At 37.8% G+C, this 25,037-nt stretch overlaps 1 protein-coding gene across 3 annotated transcripts in view; it reads left to right on the top strand.

The window, feature by feature from the left end:
• The window catches only part of LOC127450321 (centrosomal protein of 112 kDa-like), a 291,075-nt gene that overhangs the window by 205,183 nt on the left and 60,855 nt on the right, over window positions 1-25,037 (top strand). For all 3 annotated transcript variants that reach the window (XM_051714326.1, XM_051714325.1, XM_051714327.1), the window contains exons 22-23: window positions 8,818-8,880; window positions 18,934-19,083. In XM_051714326.1, coding sequence (XP_051570286.1) covers window positions 8,818-8,880; window positions 18,934-19,083 — 213 coding nt within the window. The remainder of the gene's footprint in view (window positions 1-8,817; window positions 8,881-18,933; window positions 19,084-25,037) is intronic.

Genomic DNA, 25,037 nt, shown 5'->3' with positions numbered 1-25,037 from the left:
GTGAGTAAATGGTGAGAGAATTTTCATTTTTAGCTGAACTATCCCTTTAAGTTTGTGTATACTCAGACTGTGGCGTGCTATATTTTTCTTCAACACCAGGAACCAATGAACCCAAGGCAGTTAGAATACATGAGAACGCCCATCGCTTCTAAAACCATGTTTACAAAAATGCCGTCTTCCTCTCTGAGCAACACAATCCAGATTCCTGTGGAGCAAGCCCCAAAAACCTCCACTAAACACACACATACACACACACACACACACACACACACACATACTGCAAAACTGTAGAGAAATGCCTGTTGGTCTTGTACCTATTACTGAAAAAAAAAAAAAAAACATTTGTTCGCTTTTAAAATAATTTCATAATTACGTCTGGTATTATGTGTTTATTAGCTCACTGCTTTTTAAATGTGGTTGTTCAGAATGAGACAGTAAATGAAGTCTGGTGAAGCTCTGCATGCTTGGCTTGTGCTTTCAAGTACAGTAATGCATTGGTGTGCACACTACAAAGGGCGTGCACTCACACCAGCAGCATTCTGAGTGATTGCAGCGGCTGATAGAAGCTCAAAAGCCCTTCGGCTGTAAGATGCCTTTGGCAAGTGCTGGTACTGTGAAACACACACACACACACACACACAGCAGCATAAATGCTTCATTTATGGTGTTTCTCTCACTGGGCCTCATTCATGAAACATGAGCAGAATTTTTTTTTATGAAAATCATTTGTAAAGACGTTCTAACGTACATTTTCTGATTCATGAAAGTTTTTGTGTTTTCAAAACGTTAGTTGGTATGAATGTACTCCTGCTCCCGACCACGTGTAAATCATGTGTAAGACATCTGAACGTGTTCTCTCAAACAAACTGCCATGACTACATTTTGATAGAAGTATAATTAAGTAATGAAAAAAATAACTAATAATTAAATTAGTGAAATCAACCTTAAAAAAAAAAAATTATTTAGAAACGTTTCTTTGCTGCTTGCATTTATTTTTTTAAAGTAGGCTGTAGTATTTTCCCAACTCTGCTTGTCGTTTTCCAAGCAGAAGTTCTTGACATGGGATGAAACGTTCATGGAAAGATGCAGTTTTTCTCGAAAAAAAAAATGCATGCCCTCTAACTTGATGCAAATCTGTAATATCTTACAGCGCTTCGGTCAAAGACCTTTTTCAGGCATTCTATCAGTTTCTTTAAAGATTATTCCTGTTGCAAGGGAAATATCACTGTTACCATCATGATTTACCCAAGAAGTTCTGCCGGTGATGATGGCGATGCGCTCAACTGAACCAGAGACGAGTAATGGTGGTGGACATTTTTTTACACTAAAGCTTCATTTTAAATCATTTGTGTTGACCTCTTGGACTGTTTAATTGACAAAAGAACCTCTGATGACAGCAAAAGCATGTGATGACTGTAAGTTCCTCACTTTCTTTTCAGAACGAACATGCGAGTGTTTGCTAAATCAATATTTTACGATGTGAATGCATTCCATTTGAAATAAAGAACTTTTATTACTGTTCGCATAGATGTTAAAATCTTCCTATTCTCATTTACTAGCAAGTCTGAAGCTTTCCTTATATGGCGTTTCTGTGGGCGTGGATTATGATAATTGTGAATGAGCGTGCACACCCCCCTGTTTACGAATGTTTGGAATTCACTAACATACACACGTTTTACTTACAATTCTGGTGAGTACGAAGCGTTTGTGAATCCAGCGGAACGTTTTTGGGAAGGTCCATTTTACGCGCAAATTACTCTGAGTTTACTCATAAACAGTATTTATGAAAGTTTCATGAATGAGGCCCACTGTGTATTTTTTCAGTAGCCTTTGTTTAAAAAGCATCTGTTCCTTAATCAGTGTTAGCACTTTTGCTTCAAAGTGTTCGTTCAAGCAAAAATGAAAGTCATTTACACATTTTCACCTTCTTTCTTACGGGTAACACAAAAGGAGAACTTAACAGAATGTCCAAGCTGCTGTTTGCCATACAATGAAATCATACAGTGACCAGGGGCTGTCAAGCTCAAAAAAGCACCCCAAAACAGTACAGTAAAAGTTGTCCATATGAGTTGTGTGATGTATTGGAACTGTTCTAAAGTCATGCGATAGCTTTCTGTGAGAAATAGAGGCAATCTTCCCCTTATGTATTCGTTTATATCACTTGCACTTTGCCCACACGATTTTGCCCACCCACTTGCGCCTAAAGTTGTATAAAAAAAGCTAAATTTCACGGCCATGCCCAATGGGCTTGCATACATTATGTATCACATAGCACTTCACTGCACTGACGTAGCAATCTTAAAATAGGGCCATTGATGGATGTGATTATTGGCATACTTTTCCAATATACTCTATAGCAACACAAGCAGTAGAAACAGAAGTGAACTCTTTTTAGGGATGCTGCAGTTGTGCTGCTTCTCTCTCATCGGTGTGAAAGGCCTTAGGGGACGGACAGATAGTGACTGAAATTAGGAGGGAGGGAGGGAGGGAGGGAGTGTGTGTGTGTGTGTGTGTGTGTGTGTGTGTGTGTGTTTAGCAAATGCTCAGGTGTTCATCCTGCGGCTAGCTGCGTCAACCTCAACAGATTTTGGTTTGTTTGGTTGGTGTGAAAGCTGTTTTCAGAACTGTATCAAGAAACTGCGTTTTCACCTTAGAAATTGTAAACCCAGGGTCATTAGAAGCCCTTTGTAAACGCAGTCCTGGGTCTCACTGGTCATACTTTACACTGGAATAGTAATTATTGGATATACAGGTTTTGTGACTTTTTACATATTTAACCTTGTGTGACCACACGTCCACATGTGTGGACGTTGTATTTTGGCTTTGTTGTACGCATAATTTAAATGAATTAAATCTGACTGAATACTGTTCGTAAGACTCTACACTGTTATTTAAGGGTTAAATTCTGGCGCACTGCATCACGTGACACAACAGCATGACCTTTATTTCCAGGAAGCGCTGCTACTGGCGCAGCGCCAACAAAAGTGCCTCTGGTAAGAAACATCTTTACGTTTTTTGATTGAAACCTGTTTGGTTGTAAAGAGTAGCGTCTCTAGTTTCGTTTGATATGCAGCTTTAAAAAATCCATTCATTTTTCACGCATCAGCGCGCTGATAAACATGATGTCCACATATGTGGAAATTAGGACCGTGTGCCCTCAAAAGTTGAAAAACTTTTCATTATTTTGAATCATTTCTGTGCGTCAGTTCGCTTCATTTCAATATAAATGTTGTTATTGTTTTATTTTGATATCACTGTACAATACGGTTCTATTCATTAACATTAGTAAATTTGTTCCTATATATTTACTGTACATTATCACATTGAGAATAAATGTATTCATGCAAAAGCTGAAACAACTGCAGACAGACAGCACACTGGAGGTTAAGTCATTCACTAAATAGGGAGCAAGGGAGCATCCTATAGCTTTCTATTCAGCTAAGTGCATTCACTCCTAAAATCAGATCAATAGTTCAGTTTCAGGCTGCAGATGATGTTTGGATCACTCAACATGTTTGACAGACATGGGACAATGATAATCAGTACATAGATTCAGAATTTATAATGTATCATTTTATTTTAACATGGATGGCAGTGATTGGATGATGCTGGACATTACATTGAATCAGAATTATTAATTCAGCTTTATAGAAAATCAGCTGTAATGTCTGTAACATCTCAAAAAAACATGAAAAACCAACACTCCTGGACACATAATAAACTATTTGATGAAAAACAAAATCTATAGCTTAACTTTCTATAACATTCTATAACATAGTATTAATTAAAATTTCACAACTTTGTCCCGCTGTCCACATATGAGGACATCAATTTTGCTTGTTTATTAGGTGCTACTAGTTACAAATTAAAAAGGGAAATGGAAAATGCACACAGGAGTCACAAGGGGGTCTCGTTTACGTTCATACAGTATATGCATAGTCATAAGGCCAATAACATTGATTGGAAATGTCACCATGCAGATCTGCTCTGTTTGTCTTACGTCTTCCAAAAACATGCTACAAAAATGCTACAATTAAATTTAAAACTCTTCATCTCTCTTGTTATCAGCTCTTCATAGCTCCAGTTAAAGTGATAGAACACCAAAAAACAATAGATCATATACTCACCCTCATGCCTTTTCAAACTCATATGGCAGAGCTTTTCAGCTTCATCAGCAAGTGGGCCAGATGGAAAAAATCATCAGGGCATGCTGGCTGCACCAAAATATTTTGACAACGAAAAGCTTCTAAATACAGATTTAGTGTTATAGTAGGCCTATAATATTTGGACATTAAATAAAAATAAACATATGTGTTTTAATTTTAATTGTATTTGTTTTTGTTTTTTTTATCAAAAACGTGTTCTGGAGAAGAACACATTAAGAGTAATTTGAGTTTTTGCCGACGTGAGGGTGAAGAAATGATGACTGAATTTTCATTTTTCTGTGAACTATCCCTTTTGCTCATTTGCGATTTCCAGACGGTGAAACTTAACAGCACATGTAAGTTTCTACAATGTACAAAACACATGAAAAATTAAAGGGATAGTTCACCCAAAAATGAAAATTCTCTCATCATCTACACACCCTCATGCCATCCCAGATGTGTATGACTTTCTTTCTTCTACAGAACACAAATGAAGATTTTTAGAAGAATATTTCAGCTCTGTAGGTCCATACAGTGCAAGTGAATGATGATCAACACTTTGAAGCTTCAAAAATCACATAAAGGCAGCATGAAAGTAATCCATAAGACTCCAAAAAAGAGATCAATATTTAAAAAATACCTTTTTTTTTTACTGTAAATCTCCACTTTCACTTCTGTTTTTTGGTGATTAACAATCTTTGTGCATATCTTCTGGTCAGGGCTGGTCAAAGGTGGAGATTTACAGTAAGAAATGACTAAAATAGTGATCTGTTTCTCACCCACAGCTATCATATCACTTCTGAAGACATGGATTAAACCACTGGAGTCAAATGGATTACTTTTATACTGCCTTAATTTGATTTTTGGATTCATTTGCATTGAATGGACCTACAGAGCTGAAATATTATTTAAAAAATCGAAATTTGTGTTCAGCAGATGAAAGAAAGTCATACACATCTGGGTTATCATGAGGGTGAGTAAATGATGAGAACATTTTCATATTTGGGTGAACTGTCCCTTTAATTAGGTACGCACTGGGGTTTCATATAATATTTGTGAAAGTGAAAATGAAGCATTTTTGCGTCTTCTCCATAGTCGTTTTCTACAGTAGATAAAGTGGTGAGCAGCTGCTGCTAGCACTCACAGTGGTATTTATGTTGATGACACAATGGGTTCAGACCAACTATTTAAACAAAGTGTGCAAACAGCAATACACATCCATTACAAAGGCACACAGACACTCAAACAGGTCACAGAAAGTTTGGTTAACCCTTACGTGCATGGTAATTTTCCCAAACACTCTTACATATTCAGGTCTTTAGAGACCCGGCACTTATATCTATCAGAAATGGATGTACAAAATGCCCAGATAGTGTCAGATTTTCAAAAAAAGACAATTAGAAAATAATCAAATAAAATATATTTGGATATATTTTATATAATTATATAATTTTTCGTACATCAAAGAGATACAGGAATGCAACAAATCAGGACAAGTCTAGAACAAGATTCATGAATTTCACACTGAAATTTAGTGAGACGCAACTGGCTGTCAAACACGTACTGAGCTTCACATAAGATACACTTAAACTACACTTTAAAGGGGACCTATTATGCAAAATTCACTTTTACATGGTGTATGTACATAAATGTGAGTCGGCAATGTGTGTACACAGCCACTCTACAATGTTAAAAGTCCACCCACTCCTCTTTCTTATATTTCTATTCATCAAAAACAGTGTCTCAAAATGACTGGTTTTCATACCTGCTCTAAAGTGACATCACTTTAGAGCAGGCCATGCCCACAACTGGTGACGGACTCCACCCTATTATCATAGATCCTCCCCTGAATGATCAACACACAGTCCGCCATTTTTTCTGCGCTGGAGCAGCTACAGTGAGAAGAATAATGTCTCAACTTCATAAGCGTCATAAGTGTTCTGTTGTTGGCTGTAAAAGTGAACATAAGAGTCTTCATTTACTCCCGGCATCAGAGTCACTGAAAGACGCAGTGGGCAAGTTTTGTTTTTGAAGCAAATGTGCCCCAAAACATAACAAAATTCGTGTTTGTTTGTGCAAATCATTTTACACCGGACTGCTTTGTGAATGAGGGTCAATATAAAGCAGGATTTTCCAAAAATTTGACTCTCAAGCATGGATCAGTAACAACTGTTCATGTTTCAGCTTTATATCCTGAAGATGTAAGTATCGCACTTTATATTTTGTGAATGTTTGCAAATCGCCTTTCCGAATGTGCTTGTTAGCTGATTCCACGGCTAATGCAGCTAAAGTTACCATTGTCTCTGATTGTATTCACGGAGACCAGAGCTATGTCGTTATAGCTTGTTTGCACATGATGTCACGTCACTGCGTCGTGAAATGCAAATGGAGGGCAGGAAGTGATTTTCTACATAAGAAGCACTATCACAAACTCAAAATGCCTATGTTTTGCGTCATTTACGTTTGCTCATACATATATGGCTGAACTCCGGTATTTACGGTGTCAGTCATATTGGTCTGATTTGTTATTGCTATAGTATCCGAAGCACGAGCTGTAAAGGCACAGCCCTCTTCCGGAAAGGGGGCGGGGAGCATCAGCTCATTTGCATTTAAAGAGATACACACGAAAACAGCGTGTTTTTGATTCCACCCAAAAAGAGGCATTTACAACATGGTATAATAAATGATCCGTGGGGTATTTTGAGCTGAAACTTCACAGACACATTCTGGGGACACCTGAGACTTATATTACATCTTGTAAAAAGGGGCATAATAGGTCTCCTTTAAGTTACACATATGTATTATCTCAGACATTTATTGGGTCTGTTCCAATACTCAGTGAGCGTCCTCCGGAGGCAGTAGTTTAAGGCATCATAGGTGCGCTCCCGGTGTGAAAACTGTTCCAAAAGGTAGTTATCTTAATTATGCTGCCTCCTAAGATATCTTGTTTTGGCCAAATTTTAAGGTAGCATCGTATGAATCCTTCCCCAGGTTGGCAATCCCAGAATGCACCGTGATGAGCTAGGCGGCATAATAAATCCAAGATGGTGGATGAAGCGAAAGAAATTTAGAATACAAGTATAATTATAATCCATTCAATACTGAAAAGTGTTGATAAATAACTACTATTACTTTTTTTTTTTTTTTTTTTTTACCGAAAATGTGTGTGCCACGTGTATTTAGGCTCATTAGAGGATTGCTTCGTTTCTTTTGCGTCACCTGTATTGAAGATCTTTGAAATCAGTTGCGAGTTGAGTCCTGTGCTGCGTGTGAGGAGCGCTGTTTGAATGATGCGTGGAGCTGCCGCCTATGTAGAGCGTTCCAAATCGATCTCTTATGAGGCATCATTTCAATAAGGATGCTGCCACAGAAGACAGCTGCCTATGTAGGCAGGAGACAACGAGGCAGCTCAATAGGTTTTGGAGCAGACCCATTGAGTCTAAACAGATGTACAACTTACAGTATTTCAGTAGTACACTCAAATGACAAGTCATCATGCTGTTCATGTGTTGTACTTGCTATAGTTTACTTCAATGTTATTTCTACATCAGCTAGCAATGTCAAATATAAATAAAGTCAATCACTGAAACATCAGAACCACCTTGAGGAAGAAATAACAAGTATAATATCTATGTGTGCACGCATATGGAATACTGATAATTCACCATTGTTGGGAATACATTGTTGCACAGAACGTCAATGTGATCTAGTATTTATTTGTATGAATATAGTACTCATTTATGTTGTAATAAACAGATAAATAGATATCCTGTGATAAAAAACTTAAATAGATATGAAATAATAATAAAAAATATAATTTATGAAAGGGAAAAACAAAAAACGACACTTGCATACCTATGGTCTCTAAAGACCCTATACACTTTTGGTACTTAAACCACAAAAAAAAAAGTTTTTAGTTTTTTTGTGATAGACACTTTATATGAGATAGATTGAGGAATACTAAAGATGTGTGGGCACAAATCCCAAAAAAATGGATTAGGTACAGGGGGTAGAATGAGGTCCCGGGTCTCTAAAGACCCGAGGTATGCGTTTAAGGGTTAAATGATAAAGCAATTATAGTGCTGACCAATGAATTCAAAAACAGTTGTGACATTTTGTGGTTGTCAAACCTTAGTGGAACATGTCCACAGTTAATGTGCTGAACTCCACCTGTGGTTACTCTGCTAGGACAGCTGTGTGAACTTGAGAGGATGTGACTTCATACATCCACTAAAAATCACTGCCACACAAGCTGATTAAAAGTCATGTTTTTGACTCTGAAAGGTGAAGTTAGTTCTGAGAAAAGCTCTAGCAGCATTTGTTTGCTTTGATATTTTGTTATCTAATGCAATAGATTTAAGTTATATAATTGTATTAGTTGCTGCATATCTTTCTGATGGTTATTAAGCTTTTCTCAATGAAACATACAGCAGTTTGTTTTGTGTCATATTCTTATTTTGCTGATAGCAATGTGATATTGTTCTCTCTGTGATGTTAGCTTTGGTGTGGTGTGAGACCTGCTGGCACTGTGCCCGGAGCAGCAGTCACACACATGCCAACACAGAGGTCACTGCAGAGTGTTTTACATGCACTTCCTTCCAGCCATCCGGTGTCATGTGTCCTCTCTCTCTCTCTCTGTCCCTCTCTAATGCTCTTCTCTCTTTCATTACAGAGCAACAGCAGACTGAAGCATCTTGAGAAGGAATATAATCAAAAACTGGCCAAGTCTGCACAGGTAAACACACGCCTGATTGAACCTTGATCTCTAAAGACAGACAGACAGACAGATAGATAGATAAGAAAGGGAGATAGATAAGAAAGGGAGATGGATGGATGGATGGTATGTAGGATAGATAGATAGATAGATAGATAAGAGAGAGATGGATGGATGGATCCCTTTGGAATTTCCTGCATTTATGTATAAATTTGTCTTAAAATCTGGTTTGACTTCATCAAAGTTACAATAATGAACAAACACAATCTGTTTTAACTAATGACACACACATTATTGTTTTGTTCTTGTACATATTGAATACATCATTCAAATATTCACAGTGTAGGTTGGAAAAAGTATGTGAGCCCCTAGGCTAATGACGTCAACATAAGCAAATTAGAGTCAGGAGTTGGCAAACCTGGCATCCAATTGAAACAGGATTGGAGGTGTGGGTTAGAGCTACTTTGACTTATGAAAAGCACTCAAACATTTTGGGTTTGCTTATTCACAAGAAGCATCTGACGTGGACCGTGCCTCTCAAAAAAGAGATATCAGAAGACCTACGATCAAGAATTGTTGCTTTGCATAAAGCTGGAAAGGGTTACAAAGTTATCTTGAGGAGCTTAGATATTCATCTATGCACAGTTAGACAAATTGTCTATAAATGGAGATGATTTAGTACAGTGGCTACTCTCCCTAGAAGTGGCCATCCAGCCAAGATGACTCAAAGGGCACACTGCAGAATGCTCAGTGAGGTAAAAAAAAAAAGAGTGACAGCTAAAGATTTGAAGGAATCATTGGAACTGGTTAACATCTCTGTTCATGAGTCTACTATACCACCTTGACACAAAGCTACTGGTAAAATGTTTTGTGGATTGATGAAACTTAGGTTAAATTGTTTGAGAAGAATACGCAGCACTACGTTTGGCATTCAAAGGGCACTGCACACCAACATGAAAACATCATCCCAACGGTAAAGTACGGTGGAGGGAGCATCATGATTTGGGGCTGCTTTGCTGCTTCGCGGTTTATCAAGATATCCTACAAGATAATGTCAGAGTTGCTGTGTGCCAGCTGAAGCTCAGTAGAAGTTGGGTGATGCAACAGGACAATGACCCTAAACATTGAAGTAAATCCACTACAGAATGGCTTCTAAAAAGAAATCCACCTTTTGAAGTGGCCCAGTTAGAGCCCAGAACTTTACCCAATAGAGATGCTTTGGAATGACCTCAAGAGAGCTGTTCACATTCACATTTTTTCAAAAGAGCAGCTTGACTACTTTAATATTATGAGTAACTTTCAAAGTAGCTTCACCATTTAATTCTGCCTTCAAACAGTAACTCATAGCTGAGGTGTTGGACAAATGCATTTCATTTTACAGCCCCTGATTATGTTCATATTCAATACTTGTCACACAACCTCTATTCCTACCAGTGATCACACTCAGTAGTGGGTGTTCTGAGGGGCGCTGGTCTCACCTCCTCCATACTCCATCATGTGTGTTATAGAGAGCGACCCCTGCCATTTGTTAAATTTTAGATTTAATCTGCTCATGCTAAACGCCATTAAACTCCTTCACGTTCAAAAGTATAACCTTCATTCTTCTCTGGGAGATTACACAAGCAGTGCTGAACTCCACACTCTCTCGGTGTGAGCTTGTGCCCTCAAACACCATATTCATCCTGTCATAATTGCCCTTCTCTACCATACGTCCAACTCAAACTCATATGCAGATGTTTGGTGAAAACACAGGCCTTTTAAATACACAATGCTTGACATCAAAAGAGAGTGTGAGTGTGTGAGAAAAGAGTTCATGGCCATTTTCCCATCTCAAAATAACCTCGGTGAGAGCCATCAATGATTCATTCCTTTTCGGAGGTGCAAAATTGGCATACGTTGGATAAACATATTTTTTCCATTGTGTTTCCCGCTTGTGTTTGGTGGGAACATGTCTTTGTTTAATGCCTATTAAATGCACCTCCTCCACACTACACAACAAAAGATTTCATTTACTTTCTCCTGATGTTTACCCAAAAATACTGTTCTCAGATCACTCATTTCTATTTTAAAGCTTTTTCATTTTGGTGAGCTGCTCCATAAACATTTGCCTGAAAACTCGCAAGTTTGGAACAATACGGTTGCTCTCATCCCTTGAGGCATCACAAGGTTGTATATACAGTACTAACGCCCTTTGAACCTCAGAAGCACGTAGTAACCTATACCATCAAGAGACATCACTCTAATGTGCCCACAGCTATGGTGTTGCATTTGTAATGCTGCAATTAATGCCATACTATTTGTCTAGGGGGACCGCAGCTCTGCCATTGAGTGCAGACTGTATTTTAGTGTTTTTTAATTAGCGTTTGGTAAATCCAGCTTGTCTTTGACCGACCTTTGAACTCTTTGGTGTTTGGAATTCTTCTGCTAATGATGAGGGAACACGAGATGTCATCCAAACAGAGCTTTGCATCTCCTTCTCCGCCTCCTACATGGCTCCTTTCACCTTGTGTTCAAGAGGCCTTGTTAACTGAGATGCACAATTTTGCATTGCTTTCCTTACAAAAATGTACTAAAGTAACCACCAAATTGAAGTAGATGTGATTTATTCACTATCTTATTCTATGACAGAGTTTCCCATACTGTGTTAGGTGAGGTGACGATGGGGGTACGCAAACAAAATTCTGAGATTTACCATTCATTTAATTTCGTCCCAGTCTAAAATAACATTAAAACAGAGTTCATGTATTTCTTATTGGCAAAAACAATTTTGTGCACCCTCTAGTATAGAATCACCAAAATGGTTGAAACGTAAAAGTCAGGTAAATAGCATGCAATGATAATGCAACCCTATCCTTTATGGTAAAAAAAAATCAATAATGCATCTACTCATGCATTGTGCGTGAGTGAGCAAACATAAGTGATGCAAGGATATTTTATCGGCAGCCCAGAACATTGCTAGGTGACATTGTAAAATGATAGCTAGTAAAATGGATACTTTTTTACCAGACTCGCATTTGTCAGTCATCCATGATTTTAGTTTAGATAGATATAAGTTTTGATGACAGATCACAAGTCACTGGCACCGGTTCGACCAAATAATTTTCCACATTTACAAGCAGTAATTTCACTCACATTTGCTTGCACCCTAGAGCCCTGTTTTTTCACTGTTGCATTTTTTTAGGGCCCAAGCACTGAAAGTGTGAAGGCATTATTGTTCATTTTAAGATGATTATTATTATGTTATTGTCATGACAATTGACACCCACATTAGAGTTGTCAGTCATTAGGCCTGGGCAAAATTGAACACATGGGTGTGGAAGGGGCTCTGTAGTGCCATCTTTTGACTAATGTGGTGGGGTCAGTTTCACCTAGTCACCAAACTTTGTACATATATTGTTCTCATCAAGCCAGACAACTTTCATAATTACAGTCATTAGCTCCGCCCAACAGGAAGGCAGCCATTTTGGATTGAATTTAGATTTTTAATTTGTTTTGAAAATTGCAGGCCCTGAACTTTTAAATATTCTTCCTAGGGGATTCACGTAACTGTACCAAATTTGGACAACATTATTCCAAGACACTGAAGATGTTAAATTGCTAACAGCTTTTTGATATATTGAACAGTGTTGCCATGGTGAAGCAATAAATTAATGACAAAAAATGGGAAACAGGAAGTGTGTCGTATCTTCTGCATGCAAAATTGAGCGGTAATGGGGCTGATCACATGGATGTGGCTATTGTGGGTCACAGTCATAGCGCCATCAGCTGGCAGCAGGAAGTGTGACACTTACAAAATACTTTAAAATAGTGCTCTTATATTTACCGGAATTGCTTCAAAATTGTTTAGAATAGTGCCTGGACACCGCTGATGTAAAAAAGTGTTGTCATGGCAATGGATCAAATTACATTGTTGTATTTAGGGATGCCACGATTATACGGTCTCAATATTAACCACGATTAAAAATGTCTTGGTTAATTTAACAGCAAGAATTTCGAATCCACGGTTAAAACTGTGAAATCCTTTATTTAGATGTGGCAAAAATAATATACATAATGTATAAATATATAATTTAAAAGAGTTATTCGTAAGATTTTGTAAGCCTAAATGTGAAAACTCTTCTGCCTGTGTGGGTACTGGAGCTGTTACTATGGTTACGGACAGTGGCCGCGTGGTGCTTAGCCAGGTGTCGTGGACAGAACGTGCACTTTCAATTCACGTGAAACTGGGGCTACTACACACAAACTCCAAAATATAACAGAGGAATTCGATCTACTCGACTCATATCCACCAAAAAAAGCGACTTAAATCGGCTGTTAGGGAGCATTTAAATGATTGACTGAAGACGACGGATGTAAATCATGCAGACAGAAGTCATCGAAAGAAACACATTCTACAAATGGAACAGGATGCTCCACTAGTCATCCAACAACAAACTAGTAAGTGTAATATTTTTAGCTGTGGTTCTTTTAAAGTGATGAATTAAAAGATGCCACTTTTTGTAATGTATAAGCATGCTGACAGCACGTGCATTTTTTGCATCAGTGCTGTAGTATAATGAAAAATTGCAAATAATCGTAAAACCGGTGAGCTGCGATTTCTCAGATGTACACGTGGCATCCCTAGTTGTAGTGTATTCGGGTGTATTTGACACACTCAGCCATATGTTTTATCACGCTTATGACATGAATGTGGCTATGGTGGGTCACGGTCATAGGGCCTCCAGCTGGCAACAACCCTTCTTATTTTCAGCCCTGTCACTTCAAATTTACTCAGACCAGTGTCAAACTGAATAAGGTAAAGGGTTTCTAGATATCGTACATGATATTATCATAGCCACAAGTCAAATAACAATATTCTTTTTTGGACTGTTCAAGGGTTCATACTTGCCATAATTGCACATTTATTACATTTGCCACACATATCAAAGTTGTTAACCATTATGTCTGAGCAGAAGGTAAGACATGGGCTGTTTCTCAGTGTGCATTCTTTTGTGTTCTTACGTTCTCGTGGACTCGTTCTACGTCATCATCCACTGCCGAAGTTCAATTCCAATCCTCAAGAACGCAAGTACAGAGAACGCAGGAAATTACCCAGATGTTTCCTTGAAATCAAGGATGCATCGGATGGTGACATGGGCAAGAACTCGGTACTACGGTGGCAGACGAAGGACATTTATTGTTTTGTTTTTTCCTCAAGAGTTTCCCGCTGTAAGCTCGTGAAAGTCTGAAGGCTCTTGAGAGTTGTTATACTCAACATTTGTTGTTTTTTTGGGCATCATTTTAATACAGTAATAAATATGGAGAAAACGACTGTTTACTGACTTTATACTTTTAATGTGTGACTAGTCCTATAAAACCTCGCTGGTGTGATGATTTTTTTTTGCTGTCACTGGTGTTATAATGCCAGTAGTTCTCTCACTGGATTCAGATGTGCTGTGACGGTTAATTGCAATAGATGTGTTCTACGTCCTCCTGTCCTTCCGAGTTCGTTCTTCCAAGGTGGCTTGGCAAGACTGGTCTTCATAAGAACACAAGTCCATTCTCTGCATTCTTTGAATTGGGAAACACCCATGGTGTCTTACTTGCTTACTCTACTTAATGCATGTGTCTATCATGCATTGTTTTCCGAAAGCCACCGGGTGAAAATTGACCCATGGTGCTTGGGCCCGTAATCGCTGCTTGCAGCTATATTTTTATTTTCGTTTTTTTAAGTAAATGATCTCAGCCTTGCTGACAGCATCACATGTGACAAAGCACCTTGAGCTGACCACACAATTGCACAGATACTTCTCCGCAATTCTCGAAGTCAGCCGGCAACGCCGTACCTGCAGTGATGCGCAATTCCTGATAATAGTACCGGCGGCTCTTATAACATTATAATAAATGGAAATCAAACCAAATGAGACTATTACAGCACATTAGCTAGCGCTTCATTTTGCGTAATGTTGTGAAAAATAGACATAAGAAATGATTCTTTATGCTGCTGGCCACTTTTAACCTTGTGAGGTTCCAGACTTTGAGTGTCACTGTCATAGACACTGGAGAGGGCTGTTTTTACTCAGACCAGTAAGCAACACCCTAGCTACCACACTGGCAATCACCCAGAACATCTTAGCAACCTTGTATCAACACCCCTGCAGCCACCTACAACACCCTAGCAACCAAGTAGCACCACGCTAACAACCACTTTGAACACCTTAGCAGCCACAACGTCCCTGCAACCACCTAGAACAACCTGGCAGCCACATGGCGACACACTAATAGCCACTCAGAAAACTAGCAACGATGCTGCAAAACCCTGGCAACCACCCTGAACACAAGTTTTACACAGGTAAACACCACTCAAATTTTCTTCAGAAAATGTACAAATCTAGTTTAATAATTTTTGTTTTTTTTGTTTATGACAATGGTGTCTAGGACTGAACGATTTGGACAAAAATCTAATTGCAATTATTTGAATAAAACATTGTAATTGTGATTTGAACTGCGATACGATTATAAAAAAAAAAAAAAAAACTGGTAAGTGTTTCCTTTTGACCAAACTTAAGTCAAAGGCTCTGTCCCAATACACCCACTTGCGGTTTTGGTTTTGCCTACTTACCCACTTGTCTTACGTTTGGCCACAGTGTGCAAGCAGACGTGAAGACTGCGAGTGCGTATGACTTTTGATTACACGTTGGAACTTAAAGGGATAGTTCACTCAAAAATGAAAATTCTCTCATTATTTACTCACCCTCATGACATCTCAGTTGTTTAGGACTTTCTTTCTTCACCAGAACACATTTGAAGAAAAATAGAAAAATATCTCAGCTCAGTAGGTCCTTAAAATGCAAGTGAATGGAGATTTCTCTTTTGAAGCTCCAAAAATCACAGACAGTCAGCATAAACATCAGCCATATGACACCAGCAGTTAAATTAATGTCTTCTAAAGTGACACGATCACTTTTGGTGTGAAAAAGATCGATATTGAAGTACTTTTTAACTTAAATCATCGCTTCCATTAGGCTTCACGGGAGGGTGGAGTTCAAGCAGTCTCTCATGTGACGTATTCACATTGATGGATGCATGTCTTCTCTCGGTTGAGACATCCAGGATGAGCACACAAATGCACCATTCTGAGTAAAGTAACAGATAAATACAGATCTAAACCAAAACCAATGAAGCTTCTGTACAGCACCCTCCTCCTCACTTGTAAACAGCGCTGCTCTTCCGCCTGTGACTCACGTGCTTCAGTTCTCGCGTGTTTCAAATGCCAATGCGATTACGTCACATGCGCATACCGCTGCTGAATGGAAACATGATTTAGAGTTTAAAAAAGTACTGAAATATTCATCTTTTTCACACCAAAATTGATCGTGTCACTTTAGAAGACATTAATTTAACCGCTGATGTTGTATGGATGACGTTCATGCTGACTGTCTGTGAATTTTGGAGCTTCAAAAGTGAAATCACCATCCACTTGCATTTTTAAGGACCTTCTGAGCTAAGATGTTTTATTTTAAAAAACTATATTCTATAAACGTGTGATCCATTAATATCTACTACTACAAACCATTTAAATTATATGCTTTGGCTTGTCATTTATATAAGACAACCAAAGACTGCTTTAAACAACGTATCAGTATGTGGTTTCATACAACAAATAAAAAGCATTAAAACTTACGGCTTTTTAACACTTCTGTGTACAAATTTGAAGGCTGTTTATTGGAACAATACAGGTAAACATCATATTATGTGACTACGCATTACATTACAGAGAGCTTACGACCTACTAGTTAAGTCTTGCATTAAGAACAGGTGGTGAAGCCAAATTAAGCACTGACTAAGTTACAAACGAACTAGTAGTTTCTAAGTCCTTAGTGTGAACTTTACGTCTCAACTTAAGTGAGACCTTACGCACAGCTGGGGCAACCCTACTCAGGACCCTATTAGTGTGACCTGTTTTAGGGTCACGACCCACCAGTTGAGAACTACTGGCATAACCTAAGATTTATATGGTTAATTTTTCGAAGGGTTGGCTCATCATTCCCCGTTGACTCACCAATGACTCACAGTATCACAGATCTTTTACTCCTGTTTTTATATTATTTTTCCCATTCCAGTTCCATTGGTAAATAAGTCGTTCATCATAGAGGCATAACCATCAGAATGACAGTTTAACCCCTCACAGCTCAAACTCAAAGAGACGCTTCAGAATTAAAGAAGACGTGCTAGAACCATTACCGCCCAAGTGCCCAAATATCAAGTGCATGAGGAATAAGACAAAGCGAGGGATGAGTGTGTCCCTGTAGGCAAGAGACTTGATGCAAGAATCTGTACAGCCAAATAATGATTAGCATGAGAACTTATGTTACCATAATAATGGGGTGTTTGGTGCTTTCATGTGGTTCGCCCACTGACAGAATAAGCCTAATCTTTCTCTCTGTGTCCGATCCAAGAGTTCACTCTCCACTCCCACACAATGAACACATTCCAGTAAAACGTTTCTGCACAATAAACAATGATCAGTCTAGCCCTGAGCTGCACTGTTGCCCGCTTGGCTGCAGTTGAAATACTTTCTGAATTGTGAGATTTCAAAGGGCCAGTTTCTCACTAAATCTTTCGCGCTCTCTCTCTCTCTCCCCCTCTCCTGTAGTTTTTTTTTATTTATTTTATTGTTAAGTTTTGCCACTTTTCACCAGTTCTGCATGTATAAACTCAAATCCCGTCCTAAATTTGGATCATCATTTAACCCTGTTCACAGAAGTCCCAGTGCAGCATTTTACGTCTTTTTGGTAGCAAAATAAATATTTAGTTAAATACAGCAATAATAATAATGCAGTTATATCCATTTAAGGTGTGTGTGCTTTTTTGTTATGCTGTTGTTGTATTTAGTGTAAATTAGGTTTAAGTTAGATGGTGTCACTGTAATAGAGCTCAGCAGTCTGGTTCCAGAAGTAAAAATCCTGTAAATATTTCCATTGGCACATTGATTATTAACGATAATTTAGAAAACTTTCTTTAATTTATGTTTAATAGTGCAATTTCTGGTAAAGAACTACACTATCCATGATCCTGAAGAGAAAGATCCACCAATCAGAGAATCACAGCAAGCAAAGTGCTGCAAAAGAACTCTGCAGCGACCGCCATGCTGCCCTGTGAATGAACTTGAACAGTCATTTTTAGATATTGTTTGCAGTATATCAGTCTTATATATTTCCATTGTTTTTAATTATGTCATTTGCAAAGCCTCATGAATGACGTGAAGTACACGTTAAGTACTGATTTTAAAATCATTTTTTGCTTCAAATCAAAGTTTGTAATGACTCGATTCACCTTGGAGCTGGTTGGTTTGGCTCATGGCTTTTTTTATGAAATCCCAATGGGAAAAATGAATAGGAAAAAAAATACTTGTGAAACGAAGACGGGTGTTGCACTCTATAATGGATAGATCAAATCCCATCGTACATTTGGATCATCATTCAGTCCTGTTCCTTTTTTTGGTAGCAAAAGTATATTTGTTAAATACTGCTGTTTATAACTATGTTATCGATTCAGTTATAAGTGAATAATGTTTGGGATTTTTAAAAATGTTGTTGTTGTATTTAGTGCAAATTGGATTTCAATTTGATGTCATCATAATTTAATTTTTGTGCCAGGTGAGTACTGATCTGATTTCTTTAATATTATACAATATATTGCACTTTTAAATAACTTCAGTGTTGTTAACTTGAAGAACCGTAAGCTTGACTGTAGTTTAATTACTTTATAATAATTACAGTTATAGTGTCACAGGGATTTTCCCGCACTGCACTACACATCCATCTTGCCTGTTTATTGATAATCTTCAACCTACGCATTTATTAGAGTTGATTGATTATGTAACACCAGCAACTGACATGAGAGCTCCCACTCAAAAGACCCGCTCACAACCTCAAACACATGATGAGTTACTTTGACTCAAACTGGTCAAGCATTCAGAATTCATTATGAGTTAATAAAGTAAATCTTGAGGACCTTTACAGTTCACCACTGAACTCTGGCGCCTGTGAAATGTGTTATCTGATGAATGATTGTGTTTGTGTGTGCGCACAGGTGATAGCGGAGCTGCAGACGTCTCTGAGCAGTGTAAAGGAGGACAGTCGTCAGACGCAGCAGGATCTGCAGCAACAGCTACAGGAAGCACAGAGCCACTGGGATGAGGAGAAGAGACAACTCAACAGAGATGCTGACCACAACAACAAGGTAAACAAACACAAAACACATGAAAATATCAACTGACAGATGCGAGAGAACAGTACAGTAACAGATTTACCAACATGAGTAAAAAAGTTGATTCAGAGCACACAGCTCCCTCCCCAGTCCACTAGGGATGTTGAAATTAACCATATTCACTATTAACCGCAATTAAAAATGTCACAGTTAATTATCCGTAAGAATTTTGAATCTATGTTTAGAAACCGTGTAAGGTTGTAATAACATGTAAAAATGTCATATTTATTACACTGTATTGTGGAATACTCATTTCTGATTGGTCAATGGCGCCATCTAGTGGTCTGATGTTTTTCCGTGACAACCGCTCATCCGGGGATTATGACATATCAGACCGCTCATCTGATTATTTCAAGTCATCTTTTCTGCTTCTTGGATCACTGTGCGATATCTACAAACAAGTTAATAAAATAATTTAAACTCAATTCAATGTTTCACGCCCATTTATTTATTTAATTGGCAAGTAGTCTTGTAATAGGCTGAATAATGAGCAGTCAGATGGTCATTTTCACAAAATCAACAGAACCAACACCAACAGAACTCAGACGCAAACTGGAGGTGGATTTCAACTGTTCAGCGATTTATTTCGTCTCACATAATTACATTTCAATGCAAATCAATATTTCATGTCCATTTATATATTTATTCGCTTAGTAGTCGTTTAATAAGCAGAATAATGTACAGTAGGCCAGTTGTTATTGCAGATCACTTCATGGTTATATTTGCTTCGCGTCGGGGTCTGGATCACCCTGTCAGGGTTTATTTTGCGATAACAAGCGGTTGACTGTACATTATCCCTTATATAAATATTTATCTGAGATTTAAATATATAAAATATTGATGTTTACAAATCTAGACCTTTTTGGTGAAAACTCTTGTGTGCCTTGTGCCTTGTTACTGTGTCCATGTGGTGCTTTACCAGGTATTACGGACTGAATGTGAACTTTCAGTCCAGGTGAAACTGGGTCTTTACACAAACTCGCATATATGACAGAGGGATTCGTTCTACCAGACTTAAATCAGCTGTTTGGGAGCATTTGGATATCTTAAAAATGACTGAGAGTTACTGAAGATTACAGATATGCAATATGTAAAACATGCAGATAGAAGTCTGCTTTAGGATTGCTTTAATAAACAGTTGCAATAGAAAAAAAGACTGTACAAATTGTAGGATGCCATGAATTAGATGTTGCAAACCCGTAATATTTCTGAGGTGTATACCAAATCTATTCTATGTCATTTTTGTAGTATAAAAACCAAATTGACTGTTTTTGGACAAAGAAACCTTGACTAACACTAATATTCGTGACCGTGCTTGGCACAGCGCTATGCGCTAGGACCATGCGATACCTCTTATCCAATTTTCGTGAGAGTGCTAATTCTAAGTGCCACTTTCGTGCTATTGTAAAGTGCAAGTGGCCGTGGGTGGGACTGTTTGCGCTCTCTGAGGGTGTATGCGCACAAACTGTGGGTGTATTGTATGTCAATGAAGTGGCCCAATTTGCTATTATTCAATGAGCCTCTACGTTTACTGAAGAACTGAAGACGTCAAGCTGTTCTGAACGTTTTCATCAGACTCAGATGTATATCATCACAAACGCTGATTGCAATCCAAAGTGATTCTGTCACCAAGCGTTTTTCCTGCGTCTTCCCTACACTAAAATAACTAATGAAATAAAAAAGAAGAGTCACAACAGTTTGTTTTTATTGAACGGAATTTCTTTACTCACTGAAAGCTGCATATATGGACATATGCGTTCTACGGCAAGCCTCGAGGGGAAAAATACACAGTCACACACTTTTACAAGGTAAAGTTACTGCATGAATCACATCCTAAATCATTCTTTTACTATTGTTTATGCTTAGGCGGTACTCCTGTTGTTATTTTGTCGAGCTGTGTGGCGAGTCGGTGTGTTTGTCACCCCTCCACCATTCTTAATCAGCAATGTGTCAAACCTCCAACTGAATGAAGCGAGATCTCTGCGAAACCAAAATCAAATTGTTTTGAGTCTGCTAGTGTGACGCCTTCTTAAGGCATAGCGCTCTTAAAATAGCACCCTATAAGTGACAAATCAAAAGTACAATAATACAGACAAGTAGAGTATGACCCAACAACATAGTTTTCATATAAGATGGAAATGAAAATGATCCTACAAAGTAACACCCTTAACAAAGAGACTTCTTTCAGATTGTTTGTTGCGAATCCATCATGGCTGACAGAGTGTTGTCAGGTCTTTGTGTGTAAGGACTGAAACATCTCTCCACACAAAAGCCCTCCAGCATTCTGTTTTGCATGACAGTGGAGCTGGTGAATGGTGCTGCAGTCTGGCCCGGGCTTCATGGAGTACACATGAGTCTGTTGTCTTTTGTGGAGACTTCACAGAGGTCTGGGCTGTTTTTATGAGTGTTTTGAAGTGGTGACCTCTGCTTTGAACTGCTCAGTGTTGTCACTGAAGCTCTAATGTTCTCTGTGTTTTTACGGTCAGACTTCACCAATCATTGTTCTGTAGCAGACTGACGCTTTTCCTTTTGTCTCCCAAACTCTGACTTCGTGTTTATGTGTGCGCATCATCATAAACACCATTAGCTGTGTTCGGCATGGAATACTATCGTACTTCATACTATTTTAAAACATAGCATGTGAAACAGTATGCAGTCGTAACAGTTTTAAACAGTTATGTGCTACATTGTCGTCACATGACCTTGCTGCAATACTTGTTTAATTCAGCAGGTATCAACCTATTATCACCTCTCACAAACAAATCTTTTTACTTATATAGTATCAGTTTTGGAGCTTGAAAGTTTTGTCACCATTCACTTTCATTGTATGGACAAACAGACATCATATCTCCATTAAAATATCTTTGTTTGTGTTCTGCAGAATAAAGAGTCACACAAGTTTGAGATGGCATGGCGGTGAGTAAATGATGAGAGAATTATCATTTTTGGGTGAACTATTGCTTTAAGTGCTATTATTGAGAGTGAAAGTAATGACTGGTGTGTTGATGTGTGTCCAGACACAAGAGAGAAAAGGAAAGTATGGTTTGTACAGCCAGTGTGTGTGTGTGTGTTGTGTGGACGGTAAGAATAACCGCGTCACGCGCTGAAATCGTTGCCAAGTCGCTCACTTCAAAGGCGGATTATGAAAGCTGAAGGGCTTGAGACAAAAACGAGCAGAAAGAGACATCAAAGTGTGGCGCGTTTGAATGCAATAATCCCACAGCAGTTGTTGTGATTGCACTGTCTGCTATCAGATGTCTCGTATTGCTCAAGATGAAACCCGTGTTTGTTTGTCAAGGCTCCTAATGTCCCACTTTTCTCCACCCAAAAGCTTTAGAAAGCCTGAAAACTTGCCATGTCTTTAATTGACTATGTTACATACAGTATGTCTGTTTAAGTAACCCAAAATCTTGCTTTCAAATAGAGAGAGTTTAGTTTGTCTTTCTCACTCCTTTCATTCGCATTTCCCAGTTTGATGTAAAGAAAATGAAATTTGCTACAATTTACAGCCCAGCTCTGAGCTGTATGGACCCTTTTCCCAATTTGATGACATGTACCTTTTTCATAAACTGTATCTAGAAAACATTCTCTTTCTCTCTCTCATTATTAACCCTTAAATGCATGGGTGTTTTGCCTGTTATTATTACATACCTTGGGTCTTAAAAGACCTGGGACTGATATTTATCACAAATGGATCTAAAAAATTCCCAGATAGTGTACAATTTTCAAAGTATTTTAAAAACAATTTAAAAATATGAAATGGAATGTATTGAATTTCATTTTGAGGTTTTTCTGTCATTTATCAAAGAGATGATGCAACCAATTATAAAATGGGATTCATGCTTGTATTTAGAGACAAAATGAACAAATTGAAATTTGTTCACAATTTAACACCGCTCATTGGTTTGCTTGTACATTAATCACTTGTCTACCAGAAATAGCATAATAGAACACGGATCAATAAATGTGCAGCAATATTTTTTTGTGCATTTGGAAACAAATTTGTTAAAAATTGAATTACAATTATACACTCACCGAGCAATTTATTAGGTACACCTGTACATGTGATTATTTGTTTGACTGTTATCAGCCAATCGTATGGTAGCAGTGCATAAAATCATGCAGATAATGGTCAGCACCTTCAGTTAATGGTCACATCAACCATCAGAATGGGGGAAAAATGTGATCTCAGTGATTTTGACCATGGCATGATTGTTGGTGCCAGGTGGGCTGGTTTGAGTATTTCTGTAACTGCTGATCTCCTGGGATTTTCACACACAACAGTCTCTAGAATTTACTCAGAATGGTGCCAAAAACATAAAACATCCAGTGAGCAGCAGTACTGTGGAATACTTTGTTGATGAGAGAGGTCAACAGAGAATGGCCAGACTGATTAGAACTGACAAAGTCTACAGTAACTCAGATAACCGCTCTGTACAATTGTAGTGAGCAGAATAGCATCTCAGAATGCACAGCATGTCAAACCTTGAGGCAGATGGGCTACAACAGCAGAAGACCACATTGGGCTCTTTATTAGGACCATAGTGTTACTAATAAAGTGCTCAGTGAGTGTAAATACAAAACTACTGTCAAGCAGGGTCAGAAATTAAGGGGTGCTCAGGATAAAAATGCCACCAAAAATGACAAAAAGGCCCAGAAATTCAAAATGTGGGGGCAAAAAAATGCCCTAGTAATTTTTTTCTAACTTTTAACAATATTTTAATAATATAATGTAGCAGTATCTTAATATTTTAGTCCTAGATATACATATTATGTCAGGATAAATTGATTCATGTGACAAACTGATGAGATGCAATTTGTTTTAAACGGTCACGGAAAAAAATGCCCTCATTAAGGTAAAAAAAAAAAACAAAAGCCTCTAAAATCAAATACAGGGGGCAAAAATTGCCCCTTAATGTAAAAGTTCATTTCTGACACTGCTGTCAAGGTATTTTAATAGTGATAAAAATTGACAAAATATTATTTGATTTTGATGTTTTATTTGTCACCAATAAAAGTGTACAACAAATAGAACATTGTCATTTGTGCAGCAAATAAAACCATTTTATTTCATAATGAGTTCAAGTATAATTATGAGTATGAATAGAGTGCTCATTTGTCTCGTAATAAAGAAACAGGTAGCATGTGATAGTAAACTTAAATAGATATGAAATAGTCATAAAAATATTATTTATGGAAACACAAATATATATTGCAACATAATTATATATCTCCGGTCACTACCCTGTACACTTTTGGTAATTAAGCAATTACAAAAAATGTATTTTTTAAAATATTTGCATTTTTTATTGTTACACTATTAAGAAGAGAAATGTTAAGGAATACTAAAGAGGTGGGGGTATAACTCCAAAAAATGGATGAGGAAAAGGGGTGGAATGAGGTCCTGGGACACTGAAGACCTGAGGTATGCATTTAAGTGTACTTTTTGTTCAATTACCTTAAAGTTAATAGTAATAAAAAAAAACAAGCAAACTCGTTATCACTGTGACAGGGTTTCAGATACAGCTGCTGGAGAAGTGACAGTAAATTTGCCATGTTTCTCAAAATTTTATGCAAATACATAGTGGCATAATGTGATGACTACCATTAAATACAGCAGTCGAGAAGGAACCACGTACCTGCAACCAACAGCACAGCGACAGTGAGAGAGTGAATGGCCTTTAATAGATTTTAACAATAGAGTTCCAGAATTAAAAAGCTGAATCAAAATCTCTAGAATAAAATTAATTTTACACATGAGCGTAAAAAGAACAATGCATAAACCTTTCGCATACAGAAAGACCATGAGCTCTGTGGTTGTTAAGTGATGATAAAAAGGTGAGTAAATGAGGAGAGAAGAATTATCATTTTTGGGTGAACTATTTCTTTTATATGGGATGCTGTATCATTAGAGGAACATTTAAGTA

The sequence above is a fragment of the Myxocyprinus asiaticus genome, chromosome 13 (assembly GCF_019703515.2).
Source record: "Myxocyprinus asiaticus isolate MX2 ecotype Aquarium Trade chromosome 13, UBuf_Myxa_2, whole genome shotgun sequence".
Classification (NCBI taxonomy): domain Eukaryota; kingdom Metazoa; phylum Chordata; class Actinopteri; order Cypriniformes; family Catostomidae; genus Myxocyprinus; species Myxocyprinus asiaticus.
This window is presented reverse-complemented; position numbering and strand designations above follow the sequence as displayed.